Consider the following 17,857-nt stretch of genomic DNA (forward strand, 5'->3'; position numbering starts at 1 on the left):
CGCCTGCAACACCTCGCTGCTCCTACCTGCGGCCTTCTCGCTATTGCCCTGCCTACTGAACCCAAGTTCCTCTCCCCAGGAGATCCGTTTCCCAAGAAAAACAAAAGTCACTTGTGTTTTCGGGGCTTTGGTATCCGCTTTCTTCCTCCTCATCCGACCAGAGGCCCTCTGTACTTCCCCACCCATACGCGACCTCAACCTCCCGCAGCTGCTTTGCCTCGGAGCGCCACTTCCGGATAGCCGGTGTCCCCTCTTTACCGGTCCGCCCACCTCCCCCGCGCATTTCCTAGAGCTTTGTCTTAAAACGCTGGCGGGGTCTGAGCGGGGACCAGGCTAGCCCAACACGAGAGGTCTCCAAGAAGACGCGCCGAGTGGCTGCTACAGCCTGGGAGCTCCGGCCCCGCTGCGGAGTCGAGTGGTGGCGGTGGCGGGACAGTTTGTTTTGAGCACCGAAGGGGCAACACCCGGAAGTGGCTCCGTACCGGAGCTGCGCCGCCGCCGGGGGCGGGTGCCGGGTGCCGGGTACCGGGAGGTGGAGGGGACGCCACAGTACTTTTTGGCGTAAGTGTCAGCGGAGGGTGCGGTACGGCCCCGGGGCGGGAGCCGGCCTTGTTCCCGTCCGAGTTCTACGGTGGTAGATCCGGCTGGGTTCCTGGAGGCGAGGGCCTCGTGGGACGGCTGGGTTGGTGAGGGTTTGTGGCGGCCAAAGGGGATCCCGCTCGCTTCATTCTCCCACTACAGGGGATTCGCTGTCTTCAGTTCAACCCTATTCCTCCCACCCTTCGCCAGGCGAGTTGAGGGGAGTTGTACTAGCGAGGAAGTCGCAGTTGGAGGAGAGAGTCCACTCGTTTTTTTCGGCTTCTGGGAGGAGGCGAGCGGCTGCTTTGGTGGGGACTGTTGCTTTTCGGCCTTTTCAACCCCTCCTGAGAAATGCTTTTTCTTTGGCTGCACCACCGACTCAGTAACTTTTCATGTTTGCCTTTACCCCCTTCAGCTTCTGACTTTGACTCCTCTGCACCTTAAAAGATGCTGGAGTCCTATGTGACTCCAATTTTAATGAGCTATGTGAATCGCTACATCAAGAATTTAAAGCCGTCAGATCTACAGCTTTCACTATGGGGTGGAGACGTGGTTCTCAGCAAGCTCGAGTTAAAGTTGGATGTGCTGGAACAGGTAAGCTGTGTAGCTGTCATTACCTGGAAACATTTACAGCTTGTTTAGGAATTCTCCTGCACTTCGGCTTTGTGCTTTAAAAGCTTAAATTTTCTGTTAAAGTATTCTGGGTTACCCTGAAACTACAGACCTTCTTTTACGGAAGTTTTTTTTTTTTTTTTTTCATGGTTTGTTACTAGTGATGGTTTGTTAGAATTGGATTCCTAAAAGGTGCCTCAACAAATAGGAAAACAGTTTCATTGTGCTTGCCGGAATTGTTCAGTCTGCTTACTTAGTTCGCAAGCATTACCGGACAGGCTAATATACATTGCTAAGATTGTGAATGAAGCTGGAAAATATTACATTGCCATTCTCTTTTGGGGAATGGAAGGGTCTGAAAGATAGCAAGAAAGTGCTGCCTCTTAAGTAGGAAAGATGACATTATCTGTGGCATCTTCAGAGAATTGAGTAAACCCAAATTGAGAATGCCAGCAAAATTAAAAACTTTCTTACTCACTTTTTAGGCTTTTTTTTCTGTTAGCTTGAGGTTGGTCTGGTGTAAATGAACTGTAATTTAAAATTTCATATATTAATTCATTGAGTTCATTTATTACTAACATGCCAGGCAACTCTCTTAGGCCTGGAGATACAAAAATTATCTGTGGAAACTCAGAAGAGCCAGACCAACCGCTTTGTAGGAGATAAGGGAAGTCTTTTTTTTTTTTTTTAAAGCGTTAGTAAGGGCTTTTATTTTATTTTTTAAATTAAAAAGTAAAAATATCACTAAATATTAGAAATTCAAATCATATGCAAAGGCTATTAAGTAAAAAAAAAAATGAAAGTCTACTCCCACTATCTAGGGCTGTCCACTATTAATATTTTTATTTGGGTGTTTCCAGACATTTTCCTATGCACGTATCAATGCAGGTATCATCATGCATAGGAGATAAGGGAAGTCTTAATCTGATGGTGAAAGTTAATAATTTTTATATTCCACTCTTCCTGTATTATTGAGTAATCTAGAGTTATCACTAAGAAATAGTACTCTTGGTTCCTTCCCTTTTTCTCCAAGTTTATCTTAATATCTTCATTTTTTAAAAGCACAAGTCCTAAGTATATAGCTCAGTTTTTATGTATGTATACACCTGTGTAACTGCTATCTCAATCAAGAAATAGAATATTCCCTGGGCACCTGGGTAGCTCAGTCAATTGAGCGTGGGACTCTTGATTTCGGCTCGCGTGGTCTCCTTGTAGGATCGAGCCTCCCCTACCATCTGGCTGGAGCACTGAGCCTGCTTGCGATTCTTTCTCTGCTCTTTTCCCTGCTCATGTGGGCTCTCTTTTCCTCAAAATAAAGAAATAAACATTAAAAAAAAAGATACAGAATATTTCCTGCGCACTGCATGGCTCCCCTTTGCAAATCAGTAGCCCTATCCCTAAAACAGGTGACTATTCTGACTTATATATACACAGAGAAATTTACCTGTTCTTGAACCTTAATGAATTGGAATCACATGTGTGTGGCTGTTTTTGTTTGACCTTATGGCTAAGGTCAACCCATGCTGTTGCAGGAGCTATAGTTCTTTGTATTGCCTTGTAGTATTCCATTGGCTAAAGATTCACAATTTATTTTTCCATTGATGTACATTGGGATGTTTTCTACTTTTGGTTATTATGAAGAAAGCTCTTGTGAACATTCTTGTACATGTGTTTTGGTGGACAATTTCCCTTAGGTGTATACTTAGGGGGTGTGTGTGTGTGTATATATATTGAACTTTGACAGATACTGCCAAATAGTTTTCCAAAGTGGTTTTATTAATTTACATTCTCACCAACAGTGTATGAGAGGTCCAGTTACTTTGAATGTTTGCTATTACTTCGTATGTTTGTTATTTTAATTTTAGCCTTTCTGGTGGGTGTGTAGTGGTATATCAGTTTAAATTTGCATGTCCTGGGACACCTGGGTGGCCCTGTTGGTTAAGCATCTGACTTGGGCTCAGGTTATGATCTCACTGTTAGTGCGTTCGAGCCCCACATCAGGCTCTGTGCTAATAGCTCCCTCAGATTCTGTGTCTCCCTCCCTCCCTCTCCACCACTCCCCTGCTTGCACGTGCTTTCTCCTTCTCTCTCTCAAAAATAAATAAACATTAAAAAAATTAAGAAAATTGCATTTCCCTAATGACTAGTGATGTTGAGCACATTTTCATATGCTGCTTATGGCTATTTGGATATACTTCTTTGTAAAGCCTTTATTCTTTCGCCTTTTTAAAAAATTGGGGGGGCGCCTGGGTGACTTGGTCGGTTAAGCGTCCGACTTCGGCTCAGGTCATGATCTCAGGGTCCGTGAGTTCGAGCCCCGCGTCGGGCTCTGTGCTGGCAGCTTGGAGCCTGGAGCCTGTTTCAGATTCTGTGTCTCCCTCTCTCTCTGCCCCTCCCCTGTTCATGCTCTGTCTCTGTCTCAGAAATAAAGAAACATTAAAAAAATTTAAAAAAATTGGGTATTTTTTTTTTTTAATTGACGTGTGGTCGTTCTCTACATATTTTGGAAATGAGTCCTTTTCCAAGTATGTTTTGCAGTATCTTCTCCCAGTCTGTGGCTGGTCTTTTTAGTCTCTTAAAGTTATCTTTGGGTGAATAGAAGCTCATAATTTCATTGAGGTCTAAGTTTTCAGTCTTTTCTTTTGTGTTTAAGAAATATTTGCTGGGGCGCCTGGGTGGCTCAGTTGGTTGAGCGTCCGACTTCGGCTCAGGTCATGATCTCGCGGTCTGTGAGTTCGAGCCCCATGTCGGGCTCTGTGCTGACCGCTCAGAGCCTGGAGCCTGTTTCAGATTCTGTGTCTCCCTCTCTCTGACCTTCCCCTGTTCATGCTCTGTCTCTCCCTGTCTCAAAAATAAATAAAACGTTAAAAAAAAATTAAAAAAAAAAAGAAATATTTGCTTATTCCAGGAACATGAAGATATTCTCTTGTTTTCTTTGTGTTTTTTCTTTTGTGTGTGTGTGTGTGGGGGGGGTATTTTTATTTGAATCACCCCATGCTCGTCATGATGAGTGCAGTCCTTAATCCCCATCACCTATTTCACCCATCCCCTCCCCCCTCCTGTGGTAACAATTACTTTATTCTCGATAGTTAAGAGTCTGTTAATTGGTTTGCCTCTCTTTTCCTTCTGTGCTCCTTTTTGTTTCTTAAATTCCATATATCAGTGAAATCATATAGTATTTGTCTTTCTCTGAGTTAGTTTAATTAGCATGATATACTGTAGCTTCATCCATGTCATTGCAAATGGCAAGATTTCATTCTTTTGATGGCTGAGTAATATTCCATTGTGTGTATACACACACACATCGCTTCTTTATCCATTCATCTACTTACAGACATTTGGTCTCTCTCCATAATTTGGTTATTGTTGATAATGCTGCTATACCTATCAGGATGCCTGTATCCCTTTCCCTGATGATGAGTGATGCTGAGCATCTTTTCATGTGCCTGTTGTCCATCTGTATGTATTCTTTGGAGAAATGTCTATTCATGTGTTCTGCCCATTATTTAATTGGATTATTTATGTTTTGGGTGTTGAGTTTGATAAGTTCTGTATAAATTTCAGATGCTAACCTTTTATTGGATGTCATTTGCAATCTTCTCCCCTTCTGTAGGTTGCCTTTTAGTTTTGTTGATTGTTTCCTTCACTGTGCAGAAACTTTTTATTTTGATGAAGTTCCAATAGTTGATTTGTACTTTAGTTCCCTTGCTTCCAGAGACTTATCTAGAAAGAAATTGCTATGGCTAAGTCAAAGAAGTTACTGTTGCATTCTCTTCCAGGATTTTTATGTTTTCAAGTCTCACATTTAGGTCTTTAATCCATTTCGAATTTATTTTTGTGTATGGTATAAGTAAGTGGTCCAGTTTCATTGTTTTTGCATATTGCTTTTTGTTTTCTTTTAGAAGCTTTATTTTCTTTGATTTATCCAAATTAATTTTTCTATAAGTGTGAAGTAGAGGTTAAGATGTACCTTTTTTTCTTTGATAATCAGTTGATTCACACCACTTGTTGAACCATTCTTTTTCTATTGAATTGAAGTCTTAGTTGCAAATCAGGTTGTCAAATGTATGTGGATTTATTTCTGAACTCTGTATCTGCTCTGTAGCCCATTAGTCTATTCTTGTGTCACTACCATACTGACTTTTACAGTACATTTTGGTATCTCATAGTGTAATTTGTGTAACTGTTCTTTTTTTCTTGTCATAACTGTTGTAAGTCCTTTGCATTTCCCTATACGTTTTAATTTCAAATTGTAAATTTTAGAATTAATTTTCCTCCAAAGGGGAAACCCACTGACATTTTTGTTGCGATTACATCAAATCAGATTACTCTGGGAGGAATTAACCTTAACGCATATTTTGTTGACATAGTGAGTTTTTAAATCCATGTACAGAACATTACTTTGTGTATTTTTAGGTCCTCAATTTTTCTCAGCAATGATTTGAAGTTTTCTGAGAAGCATTGCACATATATCATTAAACATGATCTTTGGTATAAGCAGCATTTAAAAAATTTTTCGTTTTCTAAAATACAAGTCAAAACCACAACGAAGTACCACCTTCTACCTGTCAGAATGGCTAAAATTGATAACTCAGGAAGCAACAGATGTTGGCAAGGATGTAGAGCTAGGGGAACACTTTTGTGCTGTTGGTGGGAATGCAAATTGGTGCAGTCACTCTGGAAAACAGTATGGAGGTTTCTCAAAAAATTAAAAATAGAACTATCTTATGACCCAGCAATAAAAACTAGGTATTTATTCCAAAGTATACAAAAATGCTGATTTGAAGGGGCACATGCACCCCAATGTTTATAGAAGCACTATCAGCAATAGGCAAATTACGGAAAGAGTCCAAATGTCCATTGACTGAATGGATAAAGGAGATGCGTTATACACACACACACACACACACACACGCACACGCACATACACACATACATACATATAATGGAATGTTACTCAGTGATCAAAAAGAAAAATCTTACCATTTGCAAGAACATGGATGGAAGTAGAGTGTGTTATGCTAAGTGAAACAAGTCAGTCAGAGAAAGATAAATAGCATATGATTTCATACATATGTGGAATTCAAGAAACAGACGAACATAGGGGAAAGGAAGGAAAAATAAGATAAACAGAGAGGGAGGCAAACCATAAGAGACTTAAAAACAGAGCACAAACTGAGGCTTGCTTGAGGGATGTGGGTTGGGGGAATGGGCTAAATGGGTGATTGGCATTAAGGAGGGCATGTTGGGATGACCACTGGGTGTTATATGTAAGTGATGAATCATTAACTTCTGCTGAAATCATTATTACACTGTATGTTAACTTAGATTTAAATAAAAATTAAAAAATTATTTTCTAAGTATGTTATCAGTACTCAGAAATACAGTTGTTTTAGTATATTCACCTTCCATTCATTGGCCTTTCTGACTTGTCTAACAGTTTTTGGTCTTTTCTTTTGGATTGCCTATGTACACAGTCATGCCATTTGCAAATAGTGACAGTTTTACATCTTTCTTTCCAGTGCTTGTACCTTTTATTTCTTTATTGCACTGTGGGGTAGAAAATTAACATTCTTCTTTGTTCCCAACTTCAGCAGGAAAGTGCTCAGTATTTTACTATTGAGCATGTTACTAGCTATAAATACTCTTAAACGTAAATACTTTTTTGTTCTTCCTTTTTACAAGTTTTTAAAATCATGAATGGATTTGAATTTTATCTAATAGTACATTTAGTGTAATTGAGATTACATTTTAGTACATTTTCTTTTATTCTGTTAATGTGGTGAATTACATTGAGTTTTAATTTTTTAATTTTTATTTTTTTTAGTGTTTTTTTTTTTTTTAAAGAGAGTGCAAGCACTAGCGGGGGAGGGGCAGAGAGAGAGAGGGAGATGCAGAATTGGAAGCAGGCTCCAGGCTCTTAGCTGTCAGCACAGAGCCCGATGCAGTGCTCAAACCCATGAACTGTGAGATCATGACCTGAGCTAAAGTCAGACGCTTAACCAAGTAGGGCACCTAGGCGCCCCACATTGAATTTTTATATGGAGTTTGCATTCCTTGTATAAAACCCATACTTACTATATATTAACCTTTTTATGTGTGGTTGGCATTGATTTGCTAAATTCTGTTTAGTTTTTTTAATGTTTGTTTATTTTATTTATTTTTTAATGTTTATTTTATTTTTTTAACATGAAATTTATTGTCAAATTGTACAATACAACACCCAGTGCTCATCCCAAAAGGTACCCTCCTCAATACCCATCACCCACCCTCCTCTCCGTCCCACCCCCCACCAACCCTCAGTTTGTTCTCAGTTTTTAAGAGTCTCTGTGCTTCGGCTCATTCCCTCTCTAACCTCTTTTGTTTTTTTCTTCCCCTCCCCCATAGACTTCTGTTAAGTTTCTCACAATCCACATAAGAGTGAAAATGTAAGGTATCTGTCTTTCTCTGTATGACTTATTTCACTTAACACTAGCCAGTTCCATCCACGTTGCTACAAAGGGCCATATTTCATTCTTTCTCATTGCCATGTGGTATTCCATTGTGTATATAAACTATAATTTCTTTACCCATTCGTCAGTTGATGGACATTTAGGCTCTTTCCATAATTTGGCTATTGTTGAAAGTGGTGCTATAAACATTGGGGTACAAGTGCCCCTATGCATCAGCACTCCTGTGTTCCTTGGGTAAATTCCTAGCAGTGCTATTGCTGGGTCATAAGGTAGGTCTATTTTTAATTTTTTGAGGAAACTCCACACTGTTTTCCAGAGCGGCTGCACCAGTTTGCATTCCCACCAACAGTGCAAGAGGATTCCCGTTTCTCCACATCTTCTCCAGCATCTGTAGTCTCCTGATTTGTTCATTTTAGCCACTGTGACTGGCGTGAGGTGATAGCTGAGTGTGGTTTTGATTTGTATTTCCCTGATGAGCAACGTAGAGCATCTTTTCATGTGCCTGTTGGCCATCTGGATGTCTTCTTTAGAGAAGTGTCTGTTCATGTTTTCTGCCCATTTCTTCACTGGATTATTTGATTTTTTGGGTGTGGAGTTTGGTGAGCTTTTTATAGCTTTTGGATACTAGCCCTTTGTCTGATATGTCATTTGCAAATATCTTTTCCCATTCCGTTGGTTGTCTTTTAGTTTTGTTGCAATCAACAAATCAGCTTTGCAGTGCAGAAGCTTTTTATCTTCATGAGGTCCCAATAGTTCATTTTTGCTTTTAATTCCCTTGCCTTTGGGGATGTGTCCAGTAAGAAATTGCTGCGGCTGAGGTCAGAGAGGTCTTTTCCTGCTTTCTCCTCTAGGGTTTTGATGGTTTCCTGTCTCACATTCAGGTCCTTTATCCATTTTGAGTTTAGTTTTGTGAATGGTGTAAGAAACTGAACTAGTTTCATTCTGCGTGTTGCTGTCCAGCTCTCCCAGCACCATTTATTAAAGAGACTGTCTTTTTTCCATTGGATATTCTTTCCTGCTTTGTCAAAGATCAGTTGGCCATACATTTGTGAGTCTAGTTCTGGGGTTTCTATTCTATTCCATTGGTCTATGTGTCTGTTTTTGTGCCAATACCATGCTGTCTTGATGATGACAGCTTTGTAGTAGAGGCTAAAGTCTGGGATTGTGATGCCTCCTGCTTTGGTCTTCAAAATTACTTTTGCTATTCATTGTCTTTTGTGGTTCCATACAAATTTTAGGATTGCTTGTTCTAGCTTTGAGAAGAACGCTGGTGCAATTTTGATTGGGATTGCATTGAATGTGTAGATAGCTTTGGGTAGTATTGACATTTTAACAGAATTCATTCTTCTAATTCATGAGCATGGAATGTTTTTCCGTTTCTTTTATATCTTCTTCAATTTCCTTCATAAGCTTTCTATAGTTTTCAGCATACAGATCTTTTACATCTTTGGTTAGGTTTATTCCTAGGTATTTTATGCTTCTTGGTGCAGTTGTGAATGGGATCAGTTTCTTTGTCTTTCTGTTGCCTCATTACTAGTGTATGAGAACGCAACTGATTTCTGTACATTGATTTTCTGTCCTGCGACTTTGCTGAATTCATGTATGAGTTCTAGCAGACTTGTGGTGGAGTCTATCGAATTTTCCATGTATAATATCATGTCATCTGCAAAAAGTGAAAGCTTGACTTCATCTTTGCCAATTTTGATGCCTTTGACTTCCTTCTGTTGTCTGATTGCTGATGCTAGCACTTCCAACACTATGTTAAACAACAGCGGTGAGAGTGGACATCCCTGTCGTGTTCCTGATCTCGGGGAAAGCTCTCATTTTTCCCCATTGAGGATGATGTTAGCTGTGGGCTTTTCATAAATGGCTTTTATGATGTTTAAGTATGTTCCTTCTATCCCGACTTTGTTGAGAGTTTTTATTAAGAAAGGATGCTGAATTTTGTCAAATGCTTTTTCTGCATCGATTGACAGGATCCTATGGTTCTTTTCTTTTATTAACGTGATGTATGACATTGATTTGCAAATGTTGAACCAGCCCTGCATCCCAGGAATGAATCCCACTTGATCATGGTGAATAATTCTTTTTATATGCCGTTGAATTCGATTTGCTAGTATCTTATTGAGAATTTTTGCATCCATATTCATCAGGGATATTGGCCTGTAGTTCTCTTTTTTTACTGGGTCTCTGTCTGGTTTAGGAATGAAAGTAATGCTGGCTTCATAGAATGAGTCTGGAAGGTTTCCTTCCCTTTCTATTTTTTGGAACGGCTTGAGAAGGATAGGTATTATTTAAATTTCTGGTAGAATTCCCCAGGGAAGCCATCCGGTCCTGGACTCTTATTTGTTGGGAGATTTTTGATAACTGATTCAATTTCTTCGCTGGTTATGGGTCTGTTCAAGCTTTCTATTTCTTCTTGGTTGAGTTTTGGGAGTGTGTCGGTGTTTAGGAATTTGTCCATTTCTTCCAGGTTTTCCAGTTTGTTGGCATATAAGTTTTCATAGTATTCCCTGATAAGTTCTTGAATTTCTGAGGGATTGGTTGTAATAATTCCATTTTCATTCATGATTTTATCTATTTGGGTCCTCTCCCTTCTTGAGAAGCCTGGCTAGAGGTTTATCAATTTTGTTTATTTTTTCAAAAACCAACTCTTGGTTTCATTGATCTGCTCTACAGTTTTTTTTAGATTCTATATTGTTTACTTCTGCTCCGATCTTTATTATTTCTCTTCCTCTGCTGGGTTTGGGGTGTCTTTGCTATTCTGCTTCTGTTTCCTTTAGGTGTGCTGTTAGATTTTGTATTTGAGAGTTTTCTTGTTTCTTGAGATAGGCCTGGATTGTAATGTATGTTCCTCTCAGGACTGCCTTTGCTGCATCCCAAAGTGTTTGGATTGTATTTTCATTTTCGTTTGTTTCCATATCTTTCTTAATTTCTTCTCTAATTGTGTGGTTGACCCATTCATTCTTTAGTAGGGTGTTCTGTAACCTCCATGCTTTTGGACGTTTTCCAGACTTTTTCCTGTGGTTGATTTCAAGCTTCCATAGCATTTTGGTCTGAAAGTGTGCATGGTATGATCTCAATTCTAGTATACTTATGAAGGGCTGTTTTGTGACCCAGTATGTTATCTATCTTGGAGAATGTTCCATGTGCACTCGAGAAAAAAGTATATTCTGTTGCTTTGGGATACAGAGTTATAAATATATCTGTCAAGTCCATCTGATCCAATGTATCATTCAGGGCCCTTGTTTCTTTATTGATCCTGTGTCTAGATGATCTATCCATTGCCATAAGTGGGGTATTAAAGTCCCCTGCAATTACCACATTCTTATCAATAAGGTTGGTTATGTTTGTGATTAATTGTTTTATATATTTGGGGGCTCCCGTATTCGGTATTCGGCACGTAGACATTTATAATTTTTGGTCTTCCTGATGGATAGACCCTGTAATTATTAAATAATGCCCTTCTTCATCTCTTGTTACAGCCTTTAATTTAAAGTGTAGTTAGTCTGATATAAGTATGGCTACTACAGCTTTCTTTTGACTTCCAGTGGCATGATAGATCTCCGTCCCCTCACTTTCAATCTGAAGGTGTCCTCAGGTCTAAAATGAGTCTCCTGTAGACAGCAAATAGATGGGTCTTGTTTTTTTATCCACTCTGATACCCTGTGTCTTTTGGTTGTAGCATTTAGTCCATTGATGTTCAGTGTTATTATAGAAAGATATGGGCTTAGAGTCATTGTGATGTCCGCAGGTTTCATGCTTGTAGTGATGTCTCTGGTACCTTGTCTCACAGGATCCCCCTTAGGATCTCTTGTAGGGCTGGTTTAGTGGTGATGAATTCCTTCAGTTTTTGTTTGGGAAGACCTTTATCTCTCCTTCTATTCTAAATGACAGACTTGCTGCATAAAGGATTCTCAGCTGCATATTTTTTCTGTTCATCACATTGAAGATTTCCTGCCATTCCTTTCTGGCCTGCCAAGTTTCAGAAGAGAGATCGGTCACGAGTCTTATCAGTCTCCCTTTATATGTTAGAGCATGTTTATCCCTAGCTGCTTTCAGAATTTTCTCTTTATCCTTGTATTTTGCCAGTTTGACTATGATATGTCGTGCAGAAGATCGATTCAAGTTACGTCTGAAGGGAGTTCTCTGTGCCTCTTGGATTTCAATGCCTTTTTCCTTCCCCAGATCAGGGAAGTTCTCAGCTATGATTTCTTCACGTACATGTTCAGCACCTTTGCCTCTCTCTTCCTCCTCCGGAATTCCAATTATGCATATGTTATTATGTTTAATTGTGTCACTGAGTTCTCTAATTCTCTCCTCATAGTCCTGGATTTTTTATCTCTCTTTTTCTCAGCTTCCTCTTTTTCCATAATTTTATCTTCTCACTCACCTTTTCTCTCCTCTGCCTCTTCAATCGGAGCTGTGGTCACATCCATTTTATTTTGCAGCTCATTGATAGCAGTTTTTAGCTCCTCCTGTTTGTTAGTCCCTTGATCTCTGTAGTAATAGATTCTCTGCTGTCCTCTATACTTTTTTCAAGCCCAGCGATTAATTTTATGACTATTATTTTAAATTCATTTTCTGTACATTGCTTAAATCGCTTTTGATCAGTTCGTTAGCTGTCGCTACTCCCTGGAGTTTCTTTTGAGGAGAATTCCTCTGTTTCGTCATTTTGGGTAGTCTCTGGGGTGGCGGGGACCTGCAGGGATCTTCCCCTGTGCTGTGTGTAGTGACTTGAGGTGGTGGGAGGGGCTGCAGTCAGACCTGATATCTTCCCCCAGTCCACTGCCAGGGCCAGTCAGACTGGTGTGTACCTTCTCTCCCAGGGGCAGGTCTCACTGTGGAGTGGTGTGGCCCCTGTCTGGGCTACTTGCATACTGCCAGGCTTGTGGTGCTGGTTCGATGGGATATGGCGTATTAGCTGGGGTGGATTGGCAAGGTGCACAGGGTTGGGAGGGGGAGGCTCAGCTCGCTTTTCCTTTGGTGATCCCCTTTGGGAGGGCCCTGCGGCACCGGGAGGGAGTCAGACCTGCCACCAGAGGGATGGATCCGCAGAAGCACAGTGTTGGGTGTTTGCGTGTTGCAAGCAAGTTCTCTGTCGGGAACTGGTTCCCTTTGGGATTTTGGCTGGGGGATGGGCAAGGGAAATGGTGCTGGCCAGCGCCTTTGTTCCCCACCAAGCTGAGCTGTGTCCTCCAGGGCTCAACAACTCTCCCTCCCACTGTCCTCTAGCCCTCCTGCTTGCGGAGCAGAGCTGTTGACTTATAACATTCCAGATGTTAAGTTCCACTGGCTGTCAGAACTCACTCTGTCCGACCCCTCTACTTTTGCAAGCCAGACTCGGGCTCTGCCTTGCCTGGCGGGCTGCCCCTCCACCGCCCTGGCTCCCTCCCGTCAGTCCGGGTAGTGCGCACCGCCTCCCCACCCTTCCTACCCTCTTCTGGGGGCCTCTCGTCTATGCTTGGCTCCGGAGAGTCTGTTCTGCTAGTCTTCTGGTGGTTTTCTGGGTTATTTAGGCAGATGTGGGTGGAATCTAAGTGGTCAGCGAACGTGGTGAGCCCAGCGTCCTCCTACGCTGCCATCTTATTAATATCGCTTGAGGGAGACTTTAACATTCAGAAGGCTATTCACTGGACCTCTTTGACCTTGGCCACAGCAACTTCTTTCTAGATACATCTCTTTATCATTTCTTACTGGGTAGTGGAATATAGTGATCAGATGTCCAAGTTTGGTTCATAGAACAGCACTGGGTTAATGGCCTCCATTGTTTGGTCAGGGCGGGCCTGTCTTTGTTTATTTTTGACAGAGAGCATGAGCAGGGGAGTGGCAGAGAGGAAAGGGTACTGAGGATCCTAAGCGGGCTCTGTCTGACAGCAGAGAGTTTCATGTGGGGCTCAAACTCAGTAACTGTGACATCATGACGTGAACTGAAGTTGGATGCTCAACCTACTGAGCCACCCAGGTGCTCCAGTTTTGTTTTGTTTTTTTTTTAAGTTTATTTATTGTGAGAGAGAGCAGGGGAGGGGCAGAGAGAGGAAGAGAGAGATTGAGAATCCCAAGCAGGCTCTGGGCTGCCAGTGCAGAGCTCTCTCACACAAATTGTGAGATCGTGACCTGAGTCAAGATTAAGAGTTGGACGCTGAACCGACTGAACCACCCAGGCACCCTTTTTATTTAGTTTTGTATCAGTTATGCTTATAAATGATTGTGGTCTGTGATTTCTCTTTTCTTGTAATGTCCTTATCCGGTTTTGATTATCATAGATTTATTAATTCCACTAAATTATTTGCAAAGAAGTTCCTCTTTTTATAATATGAGTCTATGTAAGATATTTTTCCATTTTGGTAAAATATACATGCCAAAATTTACCATTTTAGCCATTTTTTATTGTACGGTTCTGTGGCATTGATAACATTTACATTGTCGTACAGCCATTACTTTTTCAGTTTCCCAAACTGAACCTCTAGATCCATTGAGCCACTAATTCCCTGTTCTCTTTTACCAGCCCCTGGTAGGCAACCACCTAGAATGGCAACCACCATTCTTTTTGTTTTTATGAACTTATGAGCTTTGACTACTCTTAACCTTACAAATGGAAACTTGCAATATTTATCCTTTTATGACTGGCTTATTTAACTTATTAGCATGACGTGTTCAAGGTTTGTTCATGTTGTAGCATGTATAGAATTTCCTTCCTTTTTAAGACTGAATAATCTTAATATTCAGTCCATTAATAATAATGGACTTAATAGTCCATTGTATATACCAGATTTTGTTCATTCATCCATTGATGTACATTTGGGTTGCTTCTGCCTTTTGGCTGTTGTGAGTAATGCTGCTGCAAACATGGATGTACAAATACCTATTTTTCGTCCCTTTTAGTTTTGGATATATACCCGAAAGTGGAATTGCTAGATTGTATAGAAATTCTGTGTTTAAATTTTTGAGGAGTGCCTGGGTGGCTCTGTCAGTTTAGTGTCCAACTCTTGTTTTCAGCTCAGGTCATGATCTCATGGCTGTGAGAGCTGGGCCCTGTGTTGGGCTCCGTGCTGGGTGTGGAGCCTGCTTAAGATTCTCTCTCTCCCTCTCCCTGTCTGCCCCTCCCCTCCTCATTTTCTCTCTCTCTCAAAAAAAAAAAAAAAAAATAAATTTTTGTGCAATTGCCATACTATTCTCCACAGTGGCTATACCATTTTTCATCCCTGCCAGCAATGTACAAGGGCTCTAGTTGCTCACTGTCTTCACCAACACTTGTTGTTTTTGACTTTTTTTTTTTTTGATTACAGCCATCCTAATGGGTGTGACATGGTGTTTCATTGTGGTTTTGATTTGCATTTTCATAATGCTTGCTGTTGAACATATTTTCATGTGCTTAATTTGCTATGTGTATATTTTTGGAGAAATGTCTATTCAAGTGTTCTGCTCATATTTAAAATTGTGCTGTTTTTTTTTTGTTGTTATTGGGTTGTAGGAATTATTCATATGTTCTGATTACCAGTCTCTTATCAGAAACATGAGTCATGAATATTTTCTCCCATTGTGGGTTGCCTTCAAGTCTATTGATACTGTCTTTTGATGAAAAGTTTTAAATTTTGATGAAGTCCAACATATTTTTCTTTTGATGCCTGGGCTTTGGGTGTCCTACCTAAGAAATTATTGTCAAGTGCAGTGTCATGAAGCTTTTTGTTTTCTTGGAACTTTATAGTTGTAGCTTTCCATTTAGGTCTTCGATTCATCTTGAGTTAATTTTTGTATATGGTATAAAGATCTAACTTTGTTTCTATAAATCCAGTTTTACCAACACCATTTGTTGAAGTCCTTTCCCCATTGAATGGTCTTGGCACCCTTGAAGATCACTTGGCCATAGATTTGAGGGTTTATTTCTGGGCTTTCAGTACAGTTCTCTTGGTGGTTTGTATGTTTGTCATTATATCAGTATCACTTTTTTTGGTTACCATAACTTTGTAGGAAGTTTTGAAATCAGGAAGTGTGTAATCTCCAACTTTGTTCTTCTGTAAGTTTTTTAAATGTTAGGGAAAATGAGTCATGGTGTCGTGGGTCAGGAGTTTTCTCAGTTTGGAAAGTTTTAAATTCTTGATTTATTTTCTTTAGAAGATCTAGGACTTTTTAGATTTTTCATCTTTTGTTAGTTTTGGTTATGTTTTTCAGTGAATTTCTCCATTTCTTCAAAATCAGAGATCAGCAAACAATGGGCCCACTTTTTAAGGTAACATTTTATCGGAGCACAGCTGTTTTCATTTGCTTACATATTATCTGTGGCTGCTTTTGCAAACTAAAATGGCAGATGTGAGTACATAGGACAGAGGGTGCATGGCTTGCAAACACTTAAAATATTTGCTATCTGGGCCTTACTGAAAAAGTTTCCCAGCCCCTGATCAAAATTGTCATGTGTAAAACCATAGAGTTGGCTTTTTGGTCCAGTTTAAAGTTGACTCATTTAAAAAAAAATATCTAGGATCTGTTGTGATATCCTTTTTTCCTTTGTGATGCTGGTGATTTGCATTTTCTTCATCAGTATTGCTGGGATTTTATTAATTTTATCTGCATAGAACTAACTTCGATTTTTCTAATTTTCTTTTTTCTGCTGTCTTTTGTCATGGAATTTTTTATTTTGGCATTTGTTTTCCATTCCACTTTCTTTGGAGTTGATCTTCTGTTGTTTTCTCTAGCGCCTGAGATGAAAACTTTGGTCATTGATTTTTTTTTTTTCCTTCTTCTACCTTTTTCTGTTGAAATATATGCATTTAATGCTATAGACTTTTTTCCCTTTACCATCTATTTAGCGTTACATAACAGAATTTTGTGTTTTTCATTATTCAAAAAATTTTTAATTTCCATTTTGACTTTCTTTGATCCATGGGTTATTTAGAAGTGTGTTGCTTAATTTCCAAACCTTTGGGGAATTGCTAATTATCTTTGTTACTGATTTCTAGTTTAATTCCAGTGTTGTCAGCATAGTCTCTATATCAGGTTAATCCATTATACTTTATGAATTATTGTATGGTCTGGTTTTGTAATTGTTCCATGTACAGGTGATTAAAAAGTGTGTATTCTGCAGTTGTTGCTGTATTTTTCCATAAATGTCATTTACTTCAAATTGGTTAATGAGTTCTTAAAATCTTGTAAATCCATGTGGATTTTCATGTGTGCTTGTTCTATCAGTTAGAGAGGTGTGTTAACATCTCCAACTATGATTATGTATTTATTTTTCTTCTTAGTTTTGTCAACTTCCACCTTGTATGTCTAGAAATTAAGTGCACACAAATTTAAGTGATCTCTTATTTTTCAACATACTTAAGAACCATTCTGAAATGTGTCCATCTTTCATGCTAGTCATTCTTGCTTTAGTCTTTTTAATCATACTGTTTTAAGAATTGCTTCAGTTGCTTACCCTAAAGGTTACAAAATGCATATTTGACTTGTTAGAGTCTTAGTACTTTTACCATTTCCTGAACAATCTTACAACAGTTTGACTGCATATGCCCTCCCACTTCCCTGCCTATTGTGGTCTTATTATTATTATTTTTTTTCTTGTTTAGTTTGGGTTAACTTATTTAGTTTACCTCGGTTTTGCTTGTTTTTCTACTATTTCAGGTAGAAGTGTAGGTTATTGGTTTGAGGTAGTTCTTATAGGCATTTACAGCTACAAATGTCTTTAGCTGCATCCCATAAATTTTTGTATGTTGTATGTTCATTTAGCACAGATGCTTTCTGATTTTCCTTGAAATGAATGTGTATTTTTGCATTTGCTGGATGGAGTGGTTTATAGATTGCAGGTTTAATTGGTTGATAGTATTGTTCAAGTGTTCCATATCTGGATTGATTTTTTTCTTTCTATTGTGAGTGATTATTAAAGTCTACGATTGTTAAACTATTTTTCTTTTCTTTTTACTTTTGTTTGTTTTTTGTTTTATGTATTTTGGGGTTCTGTTGCTATGCTCACATCTGTTTTACAGACCCCTGTATCATTATCAAGTATCTTGTGTTATCTTTAATAATTTTTTTCTCAAAGTCTGTCTTGTTTGATAAAATGTAATTACTCCAGCTGTACTGTGGTTGCTGTTTGCATTATACATATATGAATATATATGTATATTTGTAGGTTATATATGAGTATATGTGAATATATATATATGAGTATATATATGAATGTATATGTGAGTATATATATGAATATATATATTTTTTCC

The 17,857-nt window shown here is 39.3% G+C and overlaps 1 protein-coding gene across 1 annotated transcript in view; it reads left to right on the forward strand.

The window, feature by feature from the left end:
• Positions 1 to 250: 250 nt before the first annotated feature.
• Positions 251 to 17,857, forward strand: part of VPS13B (vacuolar protein sorting 13 homolog B) — an 828,197-nt gene continuing 810,590 nt past the window's right edge. Inside the window, 2 exon segments of the mRNA XM_043601463.1 lie at positions 251 to 561; positions 995 to 1,173. Coding sequence (XP_043457398.1) covers positions 1,027 to 1,173 — 147 coding nt within the window. The 5' untranslated portion in view covers positions 251 to 561; positions 995 to 1,026.

The sequence above is a fragment of the Prionailurus bengalensis genome, chromosome F2 (genome assembly GCF_016509475.1).
Source record: "Prionailurus bengalensis isolate Pbe53 chromosome F2, Fcat_Pben_1.1_paternal_pri, whole genome shotgun sequence".
In the NCBI taxonomy this organism is placed as follows: Eukaryota; Metazoa; Chordata; class Mammalia; order Carnivora; family Felidae; genus Prionailurus; species Prionailurus bengalensis.